Source organism: Pezoporus occidentalis, unplaced genomic scaffold (assembly GCF_034315485.1).
Source record: "Pezoporus occidentalis ecotype Australia unplaced genomic scaffold, CSIRO_AGI_Poc_V1 ctg343, whole genome shotgun sequence".
Classification (NCBI taxonomy): domain Eukaryota; kingdom Metazoa; phylum Chordata; class Aves; order Psittaciformes; family Psittacidae; genus Pezoporus; species Pezoporus occidentalis.
In genome coordinates, this window is record NW_026915408.1 from 331,280 (window position 1) to 348,970 (window position 17,691).

Below are 17,691 nucleotides of genomic sequence, written 5' to 3' on the forward strand. Positions count from 1 at the left end.
GGCATTTGCTTTGCGAAGTGGCCCTCAGGAAGCTGTAGAAAGAAGAGCAGCAAAGGAGGGAATGTGTTGAAACGGAAGCTCAGCACTTTGCTGTTCCTGCCCCATCAAAGGGCTGCTTTCTCCAAATGTGCCTGTCTGCAGGCGCTTTCTCTCATTAACTTTCCCTCCAAGCTTGAAGCTCTCCCCAAGGTTCACACCAGAGGAGGCATGTTCCAGGCTGTCTGCTTGCATTTGCTGCCAAGGACATGCCCACCTCCAGCATGGAGAGGGTGGAAAAAGGCTGCCTTTTATTTGCTGCGATTGTCCTGGTACAACTTCACTCCGGGCTGGAGTAAATCTCTTGGGAAGCCCTGTTCACACCTCCTCCCCCGTTGTAAATAACATCTGACACAATTATGGTTGGGCGCACGCAGCTCCTGGGTGGGATGCTAGTAGCAGCTTGCCATGCCTGCTGCGTAGCACCGAGCCGGGCTCCCATGGCAGCATGTTCCCTCCAGCACATGTGCTGAGGAGCCTGGTTTCCTCCCTGCCCCGTTTGGGGTGAGGTTCAGGGCTCTGGCTGTGCAGCTGGCTTCCTCGAGAAAGGCTGATAGAGCTCTGCAGACAGAGGATGAGGCCATCAGGGGGTTTCTTGTATGGGGCTGCAGCATTGCAGTGCCCCAGCGTTTCCACCATAGAATGGTTTGGGTCGGACCTTAAAGATCATCCAGTTCTCATCCCCTTGCCATCCACATCCTTACTTCTTTAGGTGCAGTATTCCCTGTTTCATCCCGATGCCCTTCACATATACCAACCCCTGCTCGCCTTCAGGCCCTTGCAGCCACTCCGGTCCCATCCTGCTTGTTCATCTAAGGGCAAATATTCCCTCTGCAGCAGCAGCCAGCTGGTGCCAGGCTGGTCAGGAGCTCTATACACAGGGACAGACTTGTTTCCAAGCTAGCCAGGAGTGATGTACATGTGGGTTTGCCAGTCTTTTAGCTGCCAGACAGGTCAGGTTCATGCTGTGTCAGTCACTGGCAGCAGAACCAGTGGCTCTTGAGGCAAGTGAAGGTTTTGCTGTGCCTGTGTTGGAAGTCCTAACATCACCTCAGTCATTTGGAGCAGCTTTGGTGAAGGCAGTGCTTGAGAATTAAGTTCCTCTGATGATTCCTCAGGCTTTGCCAGTGTGGGTGAGACTGTAGGTGCCTTTGCCCCAGCTGTGATGGTTGGGGGCTGGCGTGTCTTAGTGTGAATGTAGCTACTGAAAACAGAGGCATGTGTGTTTCTGGAGGAGTGTTTGACACTCCATGGGGTGTTTCACATCCACAACTGACTCCTGCAGCCTCGCTGGGGCCAGGGGGGGTGCAGGGCAGCACCCTGCCAAGCTGGGTCAGGCACCCCGAGCACGGAGGGAGAGCTCCGACGTGCTGCTTAGTGCAAGTGGAAATGGCTTCAATCTGTGTTTTGACTGATGGGTCTTTTCAGGAAATTTCTGAGAATAACAGTTCTAAAAATGGCTGCTTCTTTCCACTGATATTTCCTGGAAAAGGCTGCAGTTAATTTTAAACCACTGTCCTTTTCCCTTTTCAAGTGGAAATGGCTCTGGGCTTGTCCTCGAGGCTAATGTCATTCTCTCTGTGCTAGCCTGGGTTGCATGGAGGTGACGGGGCAGTGTGCCACTGCTCTGACCACCTCTTGCAGGACCTATTGGTCTCCCAGAGCTGCAGAAATCAGGGTGTGGGGGGCACTCTGTGCACGTGTCTGCTTTCCCCATGGCAAGGTATAAGCATCTCTTCCTGACTCACTTCACAATGATGTTCTTTGTCGGTGACTCCTGGCCCGTCCCCAGCACACAAGTCAAGTCATTCCTTTGCCCAGCCCCAAGCCCTGTTTGCCGGGGTCAGGAAGGATATACTGAGCTGGTTATCACACCCCAGCTGCAAGGATCCAGCCCCGTGCATGGGGATGGGCAGCTCCTGGCTCATCCGGAGGGAGCTGGCACCCTTTGGGCAGGCAGCCCCTTGGTGTCGGGCAGAGCCTGGCTTCCCCTGTGGCTCTCGGGCAGGTTTGCTGCTTCGGGTGGGAATTTGTCATTAACTTTTATACCTTCCCCTGTAAACCATCTACCCTTTTTTATGATGTCATGAGGGATTCCTTAATTTTGCAGCTGCTTCCTGGTTACGTCAGAGAAGAGCCTCCCGTCCTAGAGCCCAGCACTGCAGTCCAGGACGGCTGGAAACAAATGAAGTGTTGAATATCTAATGGCTTCCACAGGGAGAGCTGCTCCATCCTCCCCAGGCCCCCGGCATTCCTCACCTCCTAGGCCTCCCTCCTTCCCTGCCCTCGGACAAGACGGGGTTTCAGCACGGAGCAGAGGGAGCTTCAGCTCCTGGGCGGCCCCGGCTGCTTTGAGCACACGTGCAGCAAGTGCTGCCGGGTCTGGGTGCTGCAGCAGAGATCCCCCTCACCCTGGGGTCTTCCTGCTTCTCCATGGGGAGAGGTTGGAGTGGAGAGGTGGATTAGGGCCGTCCAGATTGCTCTGGGGAGGATTCAGCCCTGTGTGCTGCAGGTGGTGGAGGCCAGCACAACCCCTGTGAGGGTGCCCAGAGAAGCTGTGGCTTCCCCATCCCTGACAGTGTTCAAGGCCAGGTTGGACACAGGAGGTTGGAGCAAGCTGCTCCAGTGGAAGGTGTCCCTGCCCATGGCAGGGGGTTGGAACTGGATGTTCCAATTCAAGCCACTCAGGGATTCTATGACTCTGCAAATTCAGTCAAGGAGCATCTTTCCAGGGACGTTACCCATCATTCCCAGGCCCTTTGCAGGGTATAAAGCAGACCTGAGCGAGTGTCTCCATGTTCCCAGGCTCTTTTGGGGGCAAACTAGTGCGTATGTGACTCACTGGGAATGGAGAACCAGGAGTGCCCGTGACTCACAGCTCCTCTGCGAGGGAATGTCAGGGACATGCCCCACAGTTGTGAGCATCCCCCTCATTTTCCTGCTTTGTGTTCCCGTTGGTTTTGTGCTGTTTTCACGGCAGGGAGGCTGGACCAGGTGGGAGCAGCTCCTCACCCTCTTCCTGCAGACAGCCCCATACCAGTGGGCTGCCCTGCACCCTGCCAGCACCGTGTCTGGCAGGGAGTGACTCACAGGGAAAGCAAGCACTTGGTGTGTCTGAGCAGTCAGAGAGCAAACGGGCTGCGCTCAGGTGGTGTCAGCTCAGGGGTGAGCAGCTTTTGTCTCCTGCCCCGCAGGGCAGCACTGGCTGGTGACTCAGTTGTCTGTGCTGTGAGCTGCTGACACATCAGCCTCAGGCACAGCTCACCCTCAGGACTGCACTCACCGAGCTCCTCCACCTCCTGCATCCCCTGCCCGGCCCCTTATGTCACCCTTGGGACTGTGTCCGGAGACCTGTTTGTTGCTTTGATGGTTCTTACGGTCCCTTAAAGTGTCTGCAGGGAAGGTGGGTTCAGCTGGTGCTCCTCTGGAGCAAAGCACAGCCCTGCTGCTCTCTCTGCCTGCTCTGGGGCCACCTGCTGCCGGCACTGCTCCAGGCTTCCCGGCCTGGAGCCACAGCTCAGGTTAGGATGGAAGGGCCAGCATGGAAATACTCACTGGAGTCCTCCTGACCCTTGGCTGGAGCAGCCCGCTTGCCTGAATCAAAGGAATCAGGTCTCCTTCGAGACTCTAACACTTGTTGGCTGGTGTTTAACAGCGAAAGACTCGGCGCTCCTCGTGTTGCGTTAGCTGGGATGGCTGGAGGAGCACGTCTGCTGCTTGCTTGTGAGCTATGGGGTTCCTGGGGCTGGCTCCCACCGCTGCCCACAGCGTGCTTGGAGCAGAGCAGCTGGGAACCCTCACCTGTAGCCCCCCTCTGCCATCCCCATGAGGGGCTGAGGCCACGTGGCCTGTGCTTGCCCTGATTGTCCCTCGCAGGATTTCCTTCGGCACATGGCACCGGAGAAGCTTCCTCCAGCAAATCCTTCTCCTCGGAGGCAGCCGTCCCTTTGCATCGCCTGCTCTTTTTCCCATTCCCGTTTCCTGTGGCTGGTTGCGTTGCCCTAAGAGAGGTTTGGCACTGCTGTTTTGCACACCCTAGTGGGAGAGGGGATGTGTTTATCACTTTTCCTGGAGATTATCTGTTTAAGCACTCTCTGACAGTTACAATAACAAGGGCAGCGCGTTGTGTTTCCCAGCAAAAGGACACTCGCTGCTGAAAGATGTATAGCACTAATTAGAAATACATAACATCCGGCCACATGGCAGCCTTCTCCCGGCCGCTCCATTTCCTGAGCTCAGACGACTTTGACGACAGTTGGTTTATGTTTTCCATGGATATAACGTGCTCAGAGAAGCACCAGTTTCTCCCCGTTACAGAAAAGTCCCTTTTCTCTCTTGTCTCTTTCTCTTCCCCCCCCCCCCTTTCCCAAGCACCCTTTTCCCTGTGGAATTTAGGACTGCAGAAAGCCTGGGTCGGAGCTGAGCTCGCAGCCCCTGAGTGGATGCAGCTGAAAGGCCAGGTAGATGCTTGCAGAGGGCACTGCAGCAGGCTCTGTGCAGAGGAAACTGCCTCCTGGTAGCCAAACAGCATGTTCTGAGCAAACCAGGACCCAGCTGGAGGGGGGGGAAACTCCTCTTTCCTACATGCAGAGAAACAGGAGGACTCTGCTGCAGCTCAGAGGGGTTTCTGAGCATCAGAAAACCCACCCATCCCTGGTTCCCAGCTGCTTTTCCTCTGTGCTCGCAGTCCGATGCTCATCAACTTCCATCTTTTCCATCCCAGCCCCTCTCCCTCCTTTCATTCTTGGCCTGTGCTTCAGAGCACATAGCCTGGGCTCCATTGGAAGAATGTGTCCCATCTCCAGCTCGCAGCAAGCAGCAGTACTAGCACAAGGACATACATTTGAAGGTCCCCACGTGCTGGTTGGGAGCAGGGCTGTTGTTCTGCTGCCTGTAGTGCAGGTTAGGTATAAGGAAGAGGGAGCATGCTCAGGGAGGTGAAACCTTAGAAGGTTTTAGCTGCTGCAGTGAATTCCTGTTGAATATGGAAAAACTGCTGTGTTTCGGATGTTCATAGCTTGGCCAAGTGTGGACAGGGCAGGAAAACTCTTTGCTAAAAGGGTTATCCTGCAGCAAAGTCGCAGATCCCCTCTCCAGGATTTGCAGTTGCTAGATTAGCTCAAGGAAAAGGCTGTAAGTGGGGTGTTGCAAACAAGGGTAAGGGGAAGGCACTGTCTTGTTTCCTTGCCTCATTCTCACTCACAAGTAGCCGAACTCTTCTGGCTATAGACTTCCAGAAGAATTCGGGCTGAGACAGGCACCCAGCATGGAAACTTCAGCTCCCATAGTTACAGCCAGAGCCAACTGGAAAAGGGTCTTATGAGTGGCTTGTGTCAGGCAGGCTTAATAACACGGTGCTCAAAGCTCTGCTTGCAAAAGACTGAGCTCATGTCCAGCATCTGGAGCCCTGACATCTGCAAGGGGCTTGCAGATGCTCTCACTTATATTTTCTGGTGCAGAAAGACAGGTCTTGGAGGCAAATTCAAGCGTATAAAGTGTGGGGTAATGCGCATCACCCAGCCTGTTGTTTCAGGTTGATGACATTCCTCCTTTAACACGCTCTGCCTGCTCCTTTCTAGCCCTCTGCAGTGTTGCATGTACCTCAGGAGTTTTGCTGGTGGGGTTGACGTGGGGCTCCAAGTGACCAAGGAACAGATCCAGCCTAAGAATGCTCCCTGCTGTGACCACAGTGTGGTTCCATGGGCTCTATTTGGTCCAGGAGGTGGTGGTGCAGCACGTGAGGGTAAGGGCTCACCCCAAGTCAGTCTTAGCTGCAAGTCCCAAAGCCCTGAGCTTATATTGTGGTTTAACAGCAGTTATTTAGGTACTGGTGCCTCCTCTCCCCCCCCTCCACAGCACTTTTGATGGCGATGGCACTGCTGAAAGGTGACATTTGTAACTCCAACAAGCTGCGTGCTCCGGTTCACAGGGTGGCTGCGCAGGCGGGAGCTGGGAGGTGACGTGGTGACAGGAGCTGTTGAGCTGATGCCGGCGTTAACAGGACGTGTCTGCCCCGTTGCAAGGAGGGAAGGTGGAGGGGGGAACGTGTTGTGGTTGGTGGTGCACAGCCTGGGGTAGTGATGGATAGTTTCCTGTGGAGTATCACTTCTCCGTGTGGCACCTTCTTTTCCATGTGATCCCTGCCTGTTGTCTGCACTGTTCCCTGAGTGTGTGGCATCGATGGTGGGAATAAAGGAGGGATTTCTGATTACAGCCTGATTTAGGGTCTCGGGGTTGGAAGGGACAGCTTTAGTTGATGGGATGCCATCGATGCCACCTGAACGTGTCTCTGGTACCAAGCTTCTGGTGACTGCCTGTGGGGACAGGATATGGGATTGCCTTTGGACCCGATGCTGCAGTTCTGCTTCTTCTGCACCCTCTGTGGATATGGGGAAATGACAGGGTTTTTCCTGACCTGGGTGGTCAGGATCTCTCTGCCTGCTCTTGTTAGTGGTGTCCCCAGGTCATACAAGTGCTGTTCAGCTGCAGGGACAGGAGTCATCCAATTGTCACTCCAACCTCCAAGAACATCTCTTTCCACGTAGTTCATGTCTTAATGCATCGTGCATGACCAGCTCAGCTTAGAGGTTACAATGCCCCGTTACAATGCTCCATATCGGTTTTGTTGCTCCAGCCCCCGTTTCAGCACATCTGTTTTGGTGCCAGTGTGGGCTCAGACACGTTGTCCTGTGGCTGATGGACCTTGCTATGGGTGCTAAGAGCTCATTTCCTTACTGCCCGTTGCCCAAAACACTCTGCAAGCTCTATTTAAACACCCTAATTACATGAGCCCTTTGCTCATACCCTCACCTTGACTTGTCTCCTGTGGCAGCCTGGGCTCTGCTACCCCATAGCAATTGTGACCACTGGCTCCAAGCTCCCAGCTCCATGAAATCCAAGGCTCCCGCCTCCCAAGGAACGTGGTGAAAGGCATAAAGAGAAAGTTTCCCTTGATTTATGGCTCTTTCCTCTTTGTCCTATGATTAAGCTCTTAAGAGCTGTTGCTGGCAGGGCTGGTGGATGTTCAGGGGTCTTGAACAAGCACCCACTGGGATGCTTGTGCTTCCCTGCAAGGTGGTTAAACTGGGGGGGAGCCCCCTTGGGATGAGGCTTGGCTGGGGGAGGTTGGTGTAATTTAATGATGAGATGACAACGTCCACAAGCAGCTGAGCTGGAGCCATGGGGAAGTTACCTTGAATTGGGTGTCTTGTTCCTCTTACCTGCACATGGGCAGCTTTTCAGGTTGTACAATGCTGAGCATCCTGTGGTACATGAAAGCACCGTGGCTTTGTGCAGACTGGGTGTGAGCTGGTGGGGATGTGGTTCGTGTGTGCAGCAAGAGGAGCTGTTTGGAGGTGAGGCTGTAGTGCGGGTCACACCTGGCTGTACCTGTGACAGCTCGTGTGCAAGGAACGTTTTTACTCTCTTTTGGTTGTTTAATGTTGTTTGGGAGCTTGTAGCCCGCAAGAGGAGCTGCTGGTGGTAGTGGGAAGGGCTGAGGTGCTGGTTCCAAGCCTGGACGTGGCCACTGCAGAGCATTGCCTCAGCACTTGTACTCGATCTCTGAGCTACATCAGTGTTTATGACCTTATAACAGCCTTGCAATACCTAAAGGGGCTAAAAGAAACCTGGAGAGGGGCTTTGGCCAAGGGCCTGTAGGGACAGGCCAAGGGGAATGGCTTTAACCTGCCAGAGGGGAGACTGAGATGAGCTCTTAGGCAGAAGCTCTTCCCTGTGAGGGTGCTGAGGCGCTGGCACAGGGTGCCCAGAGAAGCTGTGGCTGCCCCATCCCTGGCAGTGTTCAAGTCCAGGTTGGACACAGGGGCTTGGAGCAAGCTGCTCTAGTGGAAGGTGTCCCTGCCCGTGGCAGGGGTTGGAGCTGGAGGAGCTTTAAGGTCCCTTCAACCCAACCCATTCCATGATTCCATGATCTCGCCCGAGCGCAGGAGGAGGGCGCGAGGGGCAGACAACTGTAATTTCTTGCACTGGACCGTGGCCAGAGCGCTGGGACTGACACTCTTAATTGTGGGAAAGGCTTCATGAAAGAGATTTACTGTCCCACAGTGGTCACATCTTTAGTTTTATGTTTCCTCCAAGAGCTGACAGCCCCTGCAGTACGGCACTTCCTACCAGGGCTCTGCGGCACCAGCTCAGCCCTGCCTCTGGGAGCCCTTACTCGCTATTATGTGCCTTAGTGCCACCCTGGGTTACCCTCAGTGGGCTCCCCGCTGGGTGCTGAAATCACTGCCAGCTGTAAGAACTGCCCCAAATCAAGCCTAGAGATCTTCTTCCCATTTTCCCCTGTATTCTCTAGGTGGTTTTTAGCTTTTTCCTCGTTGTTTTTAACCTCCCACCCCGTTGCTCTGCAATAATTTGCACTTAAAACCCCACTGTTTGTTCTCTGCACCTCAGATGTTTCTCTAGCCCTGAGAGCAACGGGGTCTCGACGTCTTGCTTTAGTTCTCTTGCCCTTTGCTCAAAACCCTCTGGCCTGCCACATCACAGGACTCCTGCTTCCAACACCATCTCCTTGTTCTCCTTCCCCATCCCGGTGCCGCAGCTTTACTCACACGGGCACCCATTTGGAGCCAGTGCTTAGGTGTTTGCATTCCCTGCATCCCTCCAGGGAAGCCCCCAGCCAGCTGCTCTCAAAGGAGGACGTGAACTGGGGGGCAGAGGGGATTTGGAGGGCAGAGGCTGCCCCTAAGGCTTTAAAGCCTCTTGTGAGCAGGCAGCACGGTGCCCGGGCAAGCGCGGGCAGCCTGGCATACCCAGGGGCTCTTGGCCTGGGTAAGTGGAACCAGCTCCAGGCAGTTCCTCCAGTCCAGCTCCCTGCTGCTCTCAGCAGCCTCAGAAGTGGTTTCTGGCTGGGTGTAGATGTGCCAGGGGGGATTTGCTCTCACTCCCAGCCGGCTCTGTTTGGAAGAGCTGTGGTCGTGTGGCATCTACTTGAGTAACAGCTTCAATTAAACTCTCTTGACAAGCTGTTGTGTGACTGGTGAACTAATGGGAGGAGCCCCCTCCTCAGCTGCTGAGGTTCAAACTCCAGCAGGGACAGAGATCAAACATGCACCTAATTACCCTTTTAACACTTAAACATGGCCCCCTCCTTCAGGGGGAAGGCAGCAGCTTCTGTGCTGGGATCCCCCAGTGTCAGCTTGGACCAGGCTGGCTCAGCCCATGGGGTGGGTCAGGTATAATGTGGGCAGTGGGATTGCAGCTTTTTCCCACTCCAGAGCTACTCATCACCTTTTTCCTCCTCTATATGGAGCAGTTGTGTTGAGGGCAGGTGTGAGGTGGGAATCACCCATCCCTGCTCCATGCAGGATGCAGAAAGGGAGGCTGCAAAGGAGAAGGAAGATGGAGCATCTGACCTGCTCCCCTCTGACCCCCCTCTCTGTCTCCTAGAGTGTGTCTCTGAAGACTGCCGCTCTGTCATCCAGGAACAGGCCACAGCCCTGGGGCTCTCCATGTTTGCCCTCTTGGTGAGGAGGTGCACCAGCCTGCTGAGGGAATGCATGCCAGGTAAGGGGTTCCATGCAGGAACCAGCCAGGTTCCCGTGAGGCAGCCTGGTGGGGTTCAGGCCCTTGATCCCTTCTCCTCTCCTTGTGTTCTCCCCGAGCATTCCACGTTCTGCCCAGTTTACGGCTGGATCATCTGACAGGAAAACTGATGTGTGTGCACAGACAGAAACGTTTGGAATAAAGGGGTTTTGACTTAAGGCGTGCTTTTAGCCAGCCTTCCCAAAAGCAGGACCTCAGAATCCTCCCTCTGTGAGGATTCTGAGGAGGTTTCCCCACTGCCCTCTATAAAAGGGATCACAGACATCCCAGTTTTCCCCCCTGGCTCGTCTGTTTAGGGAGAACAGATCTGTCTTTGTGCTTGCTGTGGGTTGTGGCTGTTCCCTTGTGCATCCAAGGCTGGGATGCTGGGATCAGTGTTGTGCATCCCCAGTCCCTGCCCAAGCCTGGCTCCTGGCTGCGTTGAGCTTCCTCAGCTCTCACATCTTGTATTTGCAGTTCAGCCACAAGACGAGGAGCAGGAGGATGAGGAAGATGACATCAAGGTCTCTGCCTTGCCCCAGGACCTGAAGGAGCTGCTCCCCAGTGTGAAGGTCTGGTCGGACTGGATGCTCGGCCACCCGGACACATGGAATCCTCCTCCGATCTCTCTGGAGCTCCCCAAACAGTACGTGCATCCTCTGCTCTGTCTTCTGGTGCCTGCTCCCTCCTTGTGCTACCTCCCCCTTTGCTCGTGCTTACTCCTAGCTGTGGCACTCTGCCCTGAGCCCCCGGGAGAGGCTCACTGCACTGCACTGTTTGGGAGGGAATTTTCACCCTTGGTGACAATTCCTTCTTCATCGATGCTTGGATGGGGCTGAAGTGTCTCTGAGGGGGCCTGGTGGGTGCCCTTTGCTTCTGTGTGTTAGGAGATGGCCTATTTTTACCATCAACTTAGGATGTGCATCTACTTCTGTTGGGATACGTCTCCTTTACGTGCTTTGCATGTAGGCAGGACCTTCCCCTCGACAAGAGGGAAGTCCATTTCCAGCATAAGCACTTCGTTGCCTTTTGACTGAATGAGGCCAACCTTGGTCAGGCTGGGCTGGCCTGGAGCTCCAAAAGTGGCCTCCCTTCAGCTTCAGAACCAGCTTGTCTCTACCTCTGCACCACACAGAAGGGTTAATCTTCCAAACTGGTTCATTCCAGCCCATTAGTCCATAATGCGGACTAGGCAATTTGCATATTTTTGGACAGAAACTCGAGCGAAGGGGCCAAGTATGGAGTATGCAAAAGAGTGTCTGAGCATGCTCCGTAGCTGCTTTCCCGCAGGATTTTCCATCTGCCTCTGGTACTCCGGATCCAGAGCCTGAAATCACGTCTTATTGTTAATCCAAAGAAGCCAGAACCCAGGGTGATGGGAAAGGCGCATTAGGAGTAATCCAGCAAAGTGGCTTAACCATTAATGGGTCCCCGCTCCGTGCGTCAGGTCCAGTCCCGCTCTCCCGCTTTATTGCCTCTCACTCCAGTTCTTTTTCATTTGGCTGAGGAAATGGAAATCTCACACAGGAAGTTCTGGGCCTCATTTTGTGGAGATGGAGTCTGTTTTCTGTTTGTCGGCTGCTCGGTGTGGGACCGCTGCCTGCTCATGTGAACTGCTGCCCATCTTTGGGCAGGAACTCCAACTGGGATCTGTCACGTGAAGCCGCCTGCACCAATCCCCCCCGTTCCCTGCGCAGGGAGACGCCGCCGAGCCCTTGGCGACGGGCAGCCAAGATGGAATTTGTGATGGGCTTCGGCACAGCCAGCGCTCGGCGCCTGCCTCCCCCCTCCTGCAGGGCATGGGGCTGTGTCCCTATGGATCAGGTGCCGGCTCCTGCGTGTCCCGTGGGGTTGGGTTGGGTTGGGGGGCTCTGCTCCACAAGGCTTACTTGGTGGAGGAAGGAGGGTCTTCGTCTTGTAGCAGAGGCCCAGCTGCTTCCCCGTCTTGCCTTCTCCATGGAGAAGGAGCAAGCAGCCCCTCTTGTCCCGCTGTGTTCTTACTCCAGGGCATGGGCAGCCTTCCTCACGTTGGCTCCCAGCTCCTCCATCCCGGTGCTCTTTGGCTCTGTCTTATCCATGGTGCTCTTTGAGCCCAGACCTCTTGTGTGGATGGGTGTTAGCAGTCCAGGACTCTGGAACAGCAGTGGTTGAGCTTCCCTGGATGTGTGTAGTGATGAACAGCAGGGAGCCAGCTCCGTTCTTGGGCATGACCTGGGATTTACAGCCTTTTCCCTGGAGGCAGGAGAGGAAAAAGGAGCACTGGGCTAGTGTTTCAGCTCTCTGTTGACACAAGGCTGCTGTCTGGCCTGGGGCTGTGCAGTAACCAGGTAGAATCACCAAGTCCTGAGGCTTAGATAGGAGCAGTTTCAAAAGAGTTTGGAAGTAAAACACAGGTCAGAGCAGCAGGCGTGTTGGAGTAAGCCAAGGTTTGTGGGCAGGCTGAGCTCAGGAACAGAGAGAACATGCAAGGAGCGAGCACAGATGCCAAGTTGCAGGACTAAGTGGCCTGTGCTGTTTCCCACATGGTGATGGGACGCACCGCAAGGTCCCCACCAGTAGAGAAGCTGCTTGGACACACTGAAACTGCCTCGCAGTGCTCCGCAGCCATTGACGGCACACACAGTAAAACACCCCGAAGCGCAGAAGCACCCTGCCAGGATGCCATGAATGTGCTCGAAACCCCAGGCCCCGTACCCACCTGGCAGCCCCACTAGAGCAGCAAAGACCTGGCCCAGAGCTTGCATCAAAGTGCAGCTCATCCGGGGCCAGCACCACTGCCAGGATGACGGCCTGGGCTGGGGGCCAGCGGGGCAGCTTGTCAAGACTCCACCAGCGCCTGCATCCCGCGCCGCACATCCCAAGGCCTCCGCGCTCGCCATGTTCGGGATCACTCCTCCTTTAGAGAGCTGAAGGAGGGAGAAGGGGGGGAACATTGAGAACGTTTAAACTCAGCCCAGCTGTGGCAGTTGGTTTATTGCTTTCAGCTGGTACTTGAACCCGGGTCCTTGGTCTTGGAGTCTTTCCCAGGTTTAATCCCCGGAGCTTTCTCTGCAGCTGTATGACACTGCGCTGACCCCGAATGAGGATAGGAAAATAGAACCCGTGCCAAGCCAGAGTCTCTTTTTCATTTGGAGTCTGGCTGTCTGCCCATGACCAGGGTTACATAATGGGAAACATAGCTGGGGCTCTGGAGAGCCCGCGTTTCACCACGCTGCCCAGACCTTCGCGTTCTGATGCTATATATCTTCCTAATTGTAGCTCGGATGCATTTATCACACTGCTGGATTTGAGTCCTTACAGTGAAAAAAAAAAAGGAGAAGAACTGCAAAAGCCCACACCAAATTCCTCAGCTCGCTGCTTTCCCCCTTTGCATGGAGGTGGAGGGAAAGGTGTGAGGGGTGAGAGGTGCCCACCATGCAGGAGTGGGCTCTGTGGAGCCGGGTGGGAGGCTGCATCCTCCGGGTCCTTCTCATGGCAGGGGTTTGGCAATGGGCTCCAGCTCCTGACAGGCATCTTCTTGCTACCTGGGGACTCAGTGGTTCCAAATCCAACCCAAATGAGAAGCTTTCCCTAAAACCACTCTCCTTGGTCTGAAGTGTTCATCCAGCTCTTGGCCACACCAGCATGGTCACTGCGTTGTGATGGGTTTTCAAGCCAAGAGGGCTATAGAGAGGTGACAGCCTGCCTGAATTTGGAGCTAGATGATCTTTAAGGTCCCTTCCTACCCTAACCATTCTGTGATCCCTCTCTTGGGGCTGCTTTATGTATTGGAGCGGTGATTTTGGGAGAGGGGCTCAGCGAGTTTTCCATTGCTCTTTCCTCAAGTGTTTCCAGATTAGGAGCTAAACCTGACCGTGGACATCTCTCTTCAGCGCAGCAGTGTCCCGTGGCTCAGGGACTCTGTGTTGCCAGGTCTTCTAGCAGCCAGCAACAGTCACTTCTGTATCTTACAAGTCATTTATATCTGCATGTTTCATGGCAAACGCTGCGTCGAGGTCTGAGCAGTTCAGAGCAGTTGCACTAACGTGTCACTGGGTTGGAGAAGTGCAATTCAGACCAACTTTCCCCTGGAGTGATTTGTGGAGATGAGGGTGTAAAAAGCAGGAAGCCTTGGGGAGAGGGGAGCAGGGTGGATCTCCTTAGGCGGAGATATTAGCAGCAGATGGGGCGAAAGGCAGATCTCCAAGTGAATCCATCTCCTTTTGGGACATATGGCTAGGAAGAGGGCTGGGCAGGGGACAGCAAAAGCTTCTCCTTGCTCTGCTATGTTGCTGCAGTGAGTCAGTGGCTAAGTGAAGCGCAAGAATCGATGGGGAAGCCTCTGGCTAGACAGACAAACTGCTGCAGGGCTGACCCTGGCAGATCTGTGCTCCTTCCATGCTGAGGCGAAGGAAGGGCCTCTCGGTTTGTGGAGGGCTGTCTGCAAGCATTTAAAAATGGTTAATTTAAACCAAGTATTCAGTGAAACCCAAAAGCTCGGAGCGCATTCTGGAGCTTACCTTCCCAGAGAGATGTGCCAGATCGCTCTCATCACATCGCTCGTGCAGGGAAGTGTCACTGAGATGGCAGCTCCCACTGGGAGAGATGGACACAGTCGGGGACAGGGGTGCCAAGACCTTGCTGGAGACTAAATGGAAAACCCCTTTTGCAGATCTCAGCCTTCAGCAGTAATGCTGGCCGCCGCAGTGTGCCTGTCGAGACACCAAAGCGAGCGTTCCGAGGTGGCTCCGTAGTGTAAACCTGGCTGAGAACGAAGGTAGCATTGACTGAAGCAGAAGCCAAGACTCTCTGTGGTGAAGGGGCTGTGGCAGAGCAGAAGCTGGCTGGGAGGAGGCTGCACCTTTCTGAGGAGAGCATCCCTCTGACTCCAAAGGCAGGTTCCCAGGAGAGGAATGGGTTTATGGATGCCTGGGGGGCCAAAGGATCTCTGTACAAGGCAGAGTGGGGGAATCACTGAAGCCACAGGGCAGAGGGGCTGTGATCACCTCATCCCTGCTCTGGGCAATTGTGAGTCCAGGACATGGCTGGTGAGCCCTGGGAAGAGCTCCCACTGCCAGTCCCTTTTGTTCCTTGCAGAGGAATCACAGAATCATGGAATGGGTTGGGTTGAAAGGGACCTCAAAGCTCATCCAGCTCCAACCCCTGCCATGGGCAGGGACACCTTCCACTAGAGCAGCTTGCTCCAAGCCCCTGTGTCCAACCTGGCCTTGAACACTGCCAGGGATGGGGCAGCCACAGCTTCTCTGGGCACCCTGTGCCAGCGCCTCAGCACCCTCACAGGGAAGAGCTTCCTAAAACAGAAGCTGCTTTTAATTCACTTTCCCCTGGGCCAGGAGAGAGGAAAACTCGGGCGGGAGGGATGCGGAGCACTTCGTACAGGATGGGCACTGGTGCTGCCTCACACCCGGAGCCGGTGTGTCCATGTTGCAGTGATCCCGAGGTGTTTTCCATCTGCCCGGCAGCGCGGCTCTCGGCGGCCAGGGAACACAATGCAGGGCTTCTTCTGCTCAGCGCTTTCCGGGTTTGTTCTGCAGCTGTGGAGTTGGACTGTTAGTGTTTAAACAAGCTGGTATTACACAGGAAATGGCCACCTCCACAGGCCCCCGCAGGCCTGGAACATGGGGTCATTGTGCTTGATATTAATCACCAGGCAGCCCCCCGGTGAAGATGCTGGCTTGTGCCACGTAACGCCCATAGGGATGCGGTGAGCATCGGTGTCACGTCCTCTCCTCTCCGTGCCTTCTGCCTTGGGATGATTCCCGCCCGTGGTGGGCATCACCTTTACCAGGAGCCATCCGCAGGCAAAGCTGGGCTGTGACCACACACTTGTGCTCTCCCCAGCGCTGCCTGGCCGGGCTGTGTCCTGTCGGCGTGCAGCTGGGCTGCGCTCGCCCTGACAGCTACATTAAACCTGGAATCCTGAGGCAATAAAAAAGAAATTAACTCTTATTTTTTTTTCCTGTCCTGGTGGAATAAGCGAATGTAAATGTGTCTGTGGGGAAGGGAATGAACCCCCCGCTCCGAGGAGAGACCTCGCGCTAACCCCCTGCTCGCTTCCTTGGTTAAAAGCTCTGGGAGCCTCATCCCCGTACCTGGGAGCTGCGTGCCTGGGCTCAGTGTCAGTAATACAGGGCCTCCCTCCGCAGAGGGATGCTGAAGCCGTGGCACTGGGTGGATACAGCGATTCCAGGCACCTGGACCTGCCTTGGCTTTTGCAGAGAGGCTCCGGTGAGGTGACATAAGCCAGAAACGCCTGGAGGTGGCCATGGTGTTATCCTGGGAAGAAGCCTGACAGGACTCCAGAGCATTGTGCAACCTTCCAGGGCAAGTGCGTGTCCCAGCAGGGGATGCGTGGGGCTGCACAGTGTCAGGATGAGCTCTTAGCCCTCACTGCCTTTGCCGGTGGGTGGCAGCTGGTAAATGATCTTGGTGGTGCCGGCGCTGGGAGATGCACTGCAGAGGAGGAGCTGCATCCAAAGGGAAGGCAGGGAATTGTCAGACCTGCTCTCTGCAGTGCTGCCTCTGCATCACAGGAGCAGAAATGCCAAAACCTTCGTCTTTGTTGGCTTTCTGAAGGCTCTGAAGGGGTGCTGGATGTGAGAGGGTGCTCAGGGCCGTGTTGCAGTGAGATGGTACCTGGGGGGCCAGCCCAGTCTGTGCTTTCAGTGAAGCAAGCTCAGGGTGGAAACTTAGCACATCCAGAATGACAAATGTGGCAAGGCACTGGGAAGCTGGAGGGAGCTGGTGGATGAAGGGGATAAAGTGACAGGGACTGCTGTGGTGCTCAGGAGGTGGCGAGGGGCTGCAGTGCTGCAGTGGGGGGAGAGGAGAGGGCCCACAGGGCTGTGTGGCTGCAGGGGTGTTAGCATCAGCTCAGTGACTGTTCACACGGCATCTTTCTGCCTTTGGCTTCCTGTTCTTCATCTGGGCTGCTCCTTCACCCCTGTCCTGCTGTGGATCTCAGTCCTGCCCAGCATCCCACTGCTACCCTCTGCCTCCCTCACACCCTCACTGGTCATCTCCATCCCCTGCCTCCAGCTCTGTTTCTTAGGGAATACCGGCGAGATCTCTTCAGTGTGTTGCTTTCCCTTCTCCTCCACTGTGGCTCTCTCAGCCCTCTGGGAGCATCCTCTGCATCTCTGCCTGTCCCCACCACCCCAGTGCGCCTGTTCCCTGTGGCTGCAGCCGCTCTCCCCGAACCTCTCCCCCTCTGATGCCTCTGCACCTCCTTGATCCAAGCCGGTGCTGGGGCCCCACCAGTGCTATGTGACCGGCCGCAGGCAGCCAAGCCCAGTTGCCAGCAGGGCACTGGGGGAGGGCTGAGCCTCCCAAGCCCTGTGCATCTCCCATGGGCAGAGCTCGCCTTGGAGGTGGCCCAGAGCAGCCCTATCACATCCGGTGCTTGTCTCTGCAGCCAGGGCTGGAGGATAAACTATCAGGGCTGTGGGGCAGTGGATCATTCCTCTTATTATTTTCTTCTTTTGCAGATAGGGGTCGTGGAAAGTTCAGTTCCTTTTAACCCTCGAAGCTCTGTTTATTTTCCAGCTGGTAGCACAAACGCAGCGTTTCCCATTACATCACAAAGGGCCTCGGACAGATCCCTGCACCAAAAAAAAAAAGAGAAGAAGAAGCAGAAGTAGAAGAAACGTGTTGCAACTGTTTATTTTTTTCCATATTTAAACATTTCTGACAGCCAGACCTGGCTGAGCCAAGCGATGGAGCTTTGTGAATGAACCCAGCTCCTGGTGTCTGTGACCAGAGGGCCCTCGCATCCCCTTGCAGCAGTGTAGGGCTGGGGCTGGCTTAGGGATGCGGGCGACTCTGCGGTACATGTGTGCTGATTACGTGCCGGGCTTTGATTAATGGCTCCTCATTCTGCCTGGCTCCCAGGACGCTCTTGAAAACAAGATGTTTCATTTCAGTGTGCTTTCCTGGTACATTGATTCCCGTAAATAACCCAGTGCAGACTCTGTCCACCTGGAGCAGTTCAAAGAGCAGGGGGCCTCCCTCCAGCCCTGCGCTGCCTTGGGCTGCACCGGTCACTGCTGCGCTCAGGGTGATGCTGTGCTTTTTGGGTGCCCCAGAGGGATGGAGGAGCAGCCCTCCTTAATG

The 17,691-nt window shown here is 55.2% G+C and overlaps 1 protein-coding gene across 5 annotated transcripts in view; it reads left to right on the forward strand.

Annotated features, from left to right (window-relative positions):
• Positions 1-17,691, forward strand: part of SMG6 (SMG6 nonsense mediated mRNA decay factor) — a 108,538-nt gene that overhangs the window by 43,955 nt on the left and 46,892 nt on the right. For all 5 annotated transcript variants that reach the window (XM_062629890.1, XM_062629888.1, XM_062629889.1 and 2 more), the window contains exons 11-12: positions 9,445-9,561; positions 10,057-10,225. In XM_062629890.1, the coding sequence (XP_062485874.1) occupies positions 9,445-9,561; positions 10,057-10,225 (286 nt within the window). The remainder of the gene's footprint in view (positions 1-9,444; positions 9,562-10,056; positions 10,226-17,691) is intronic.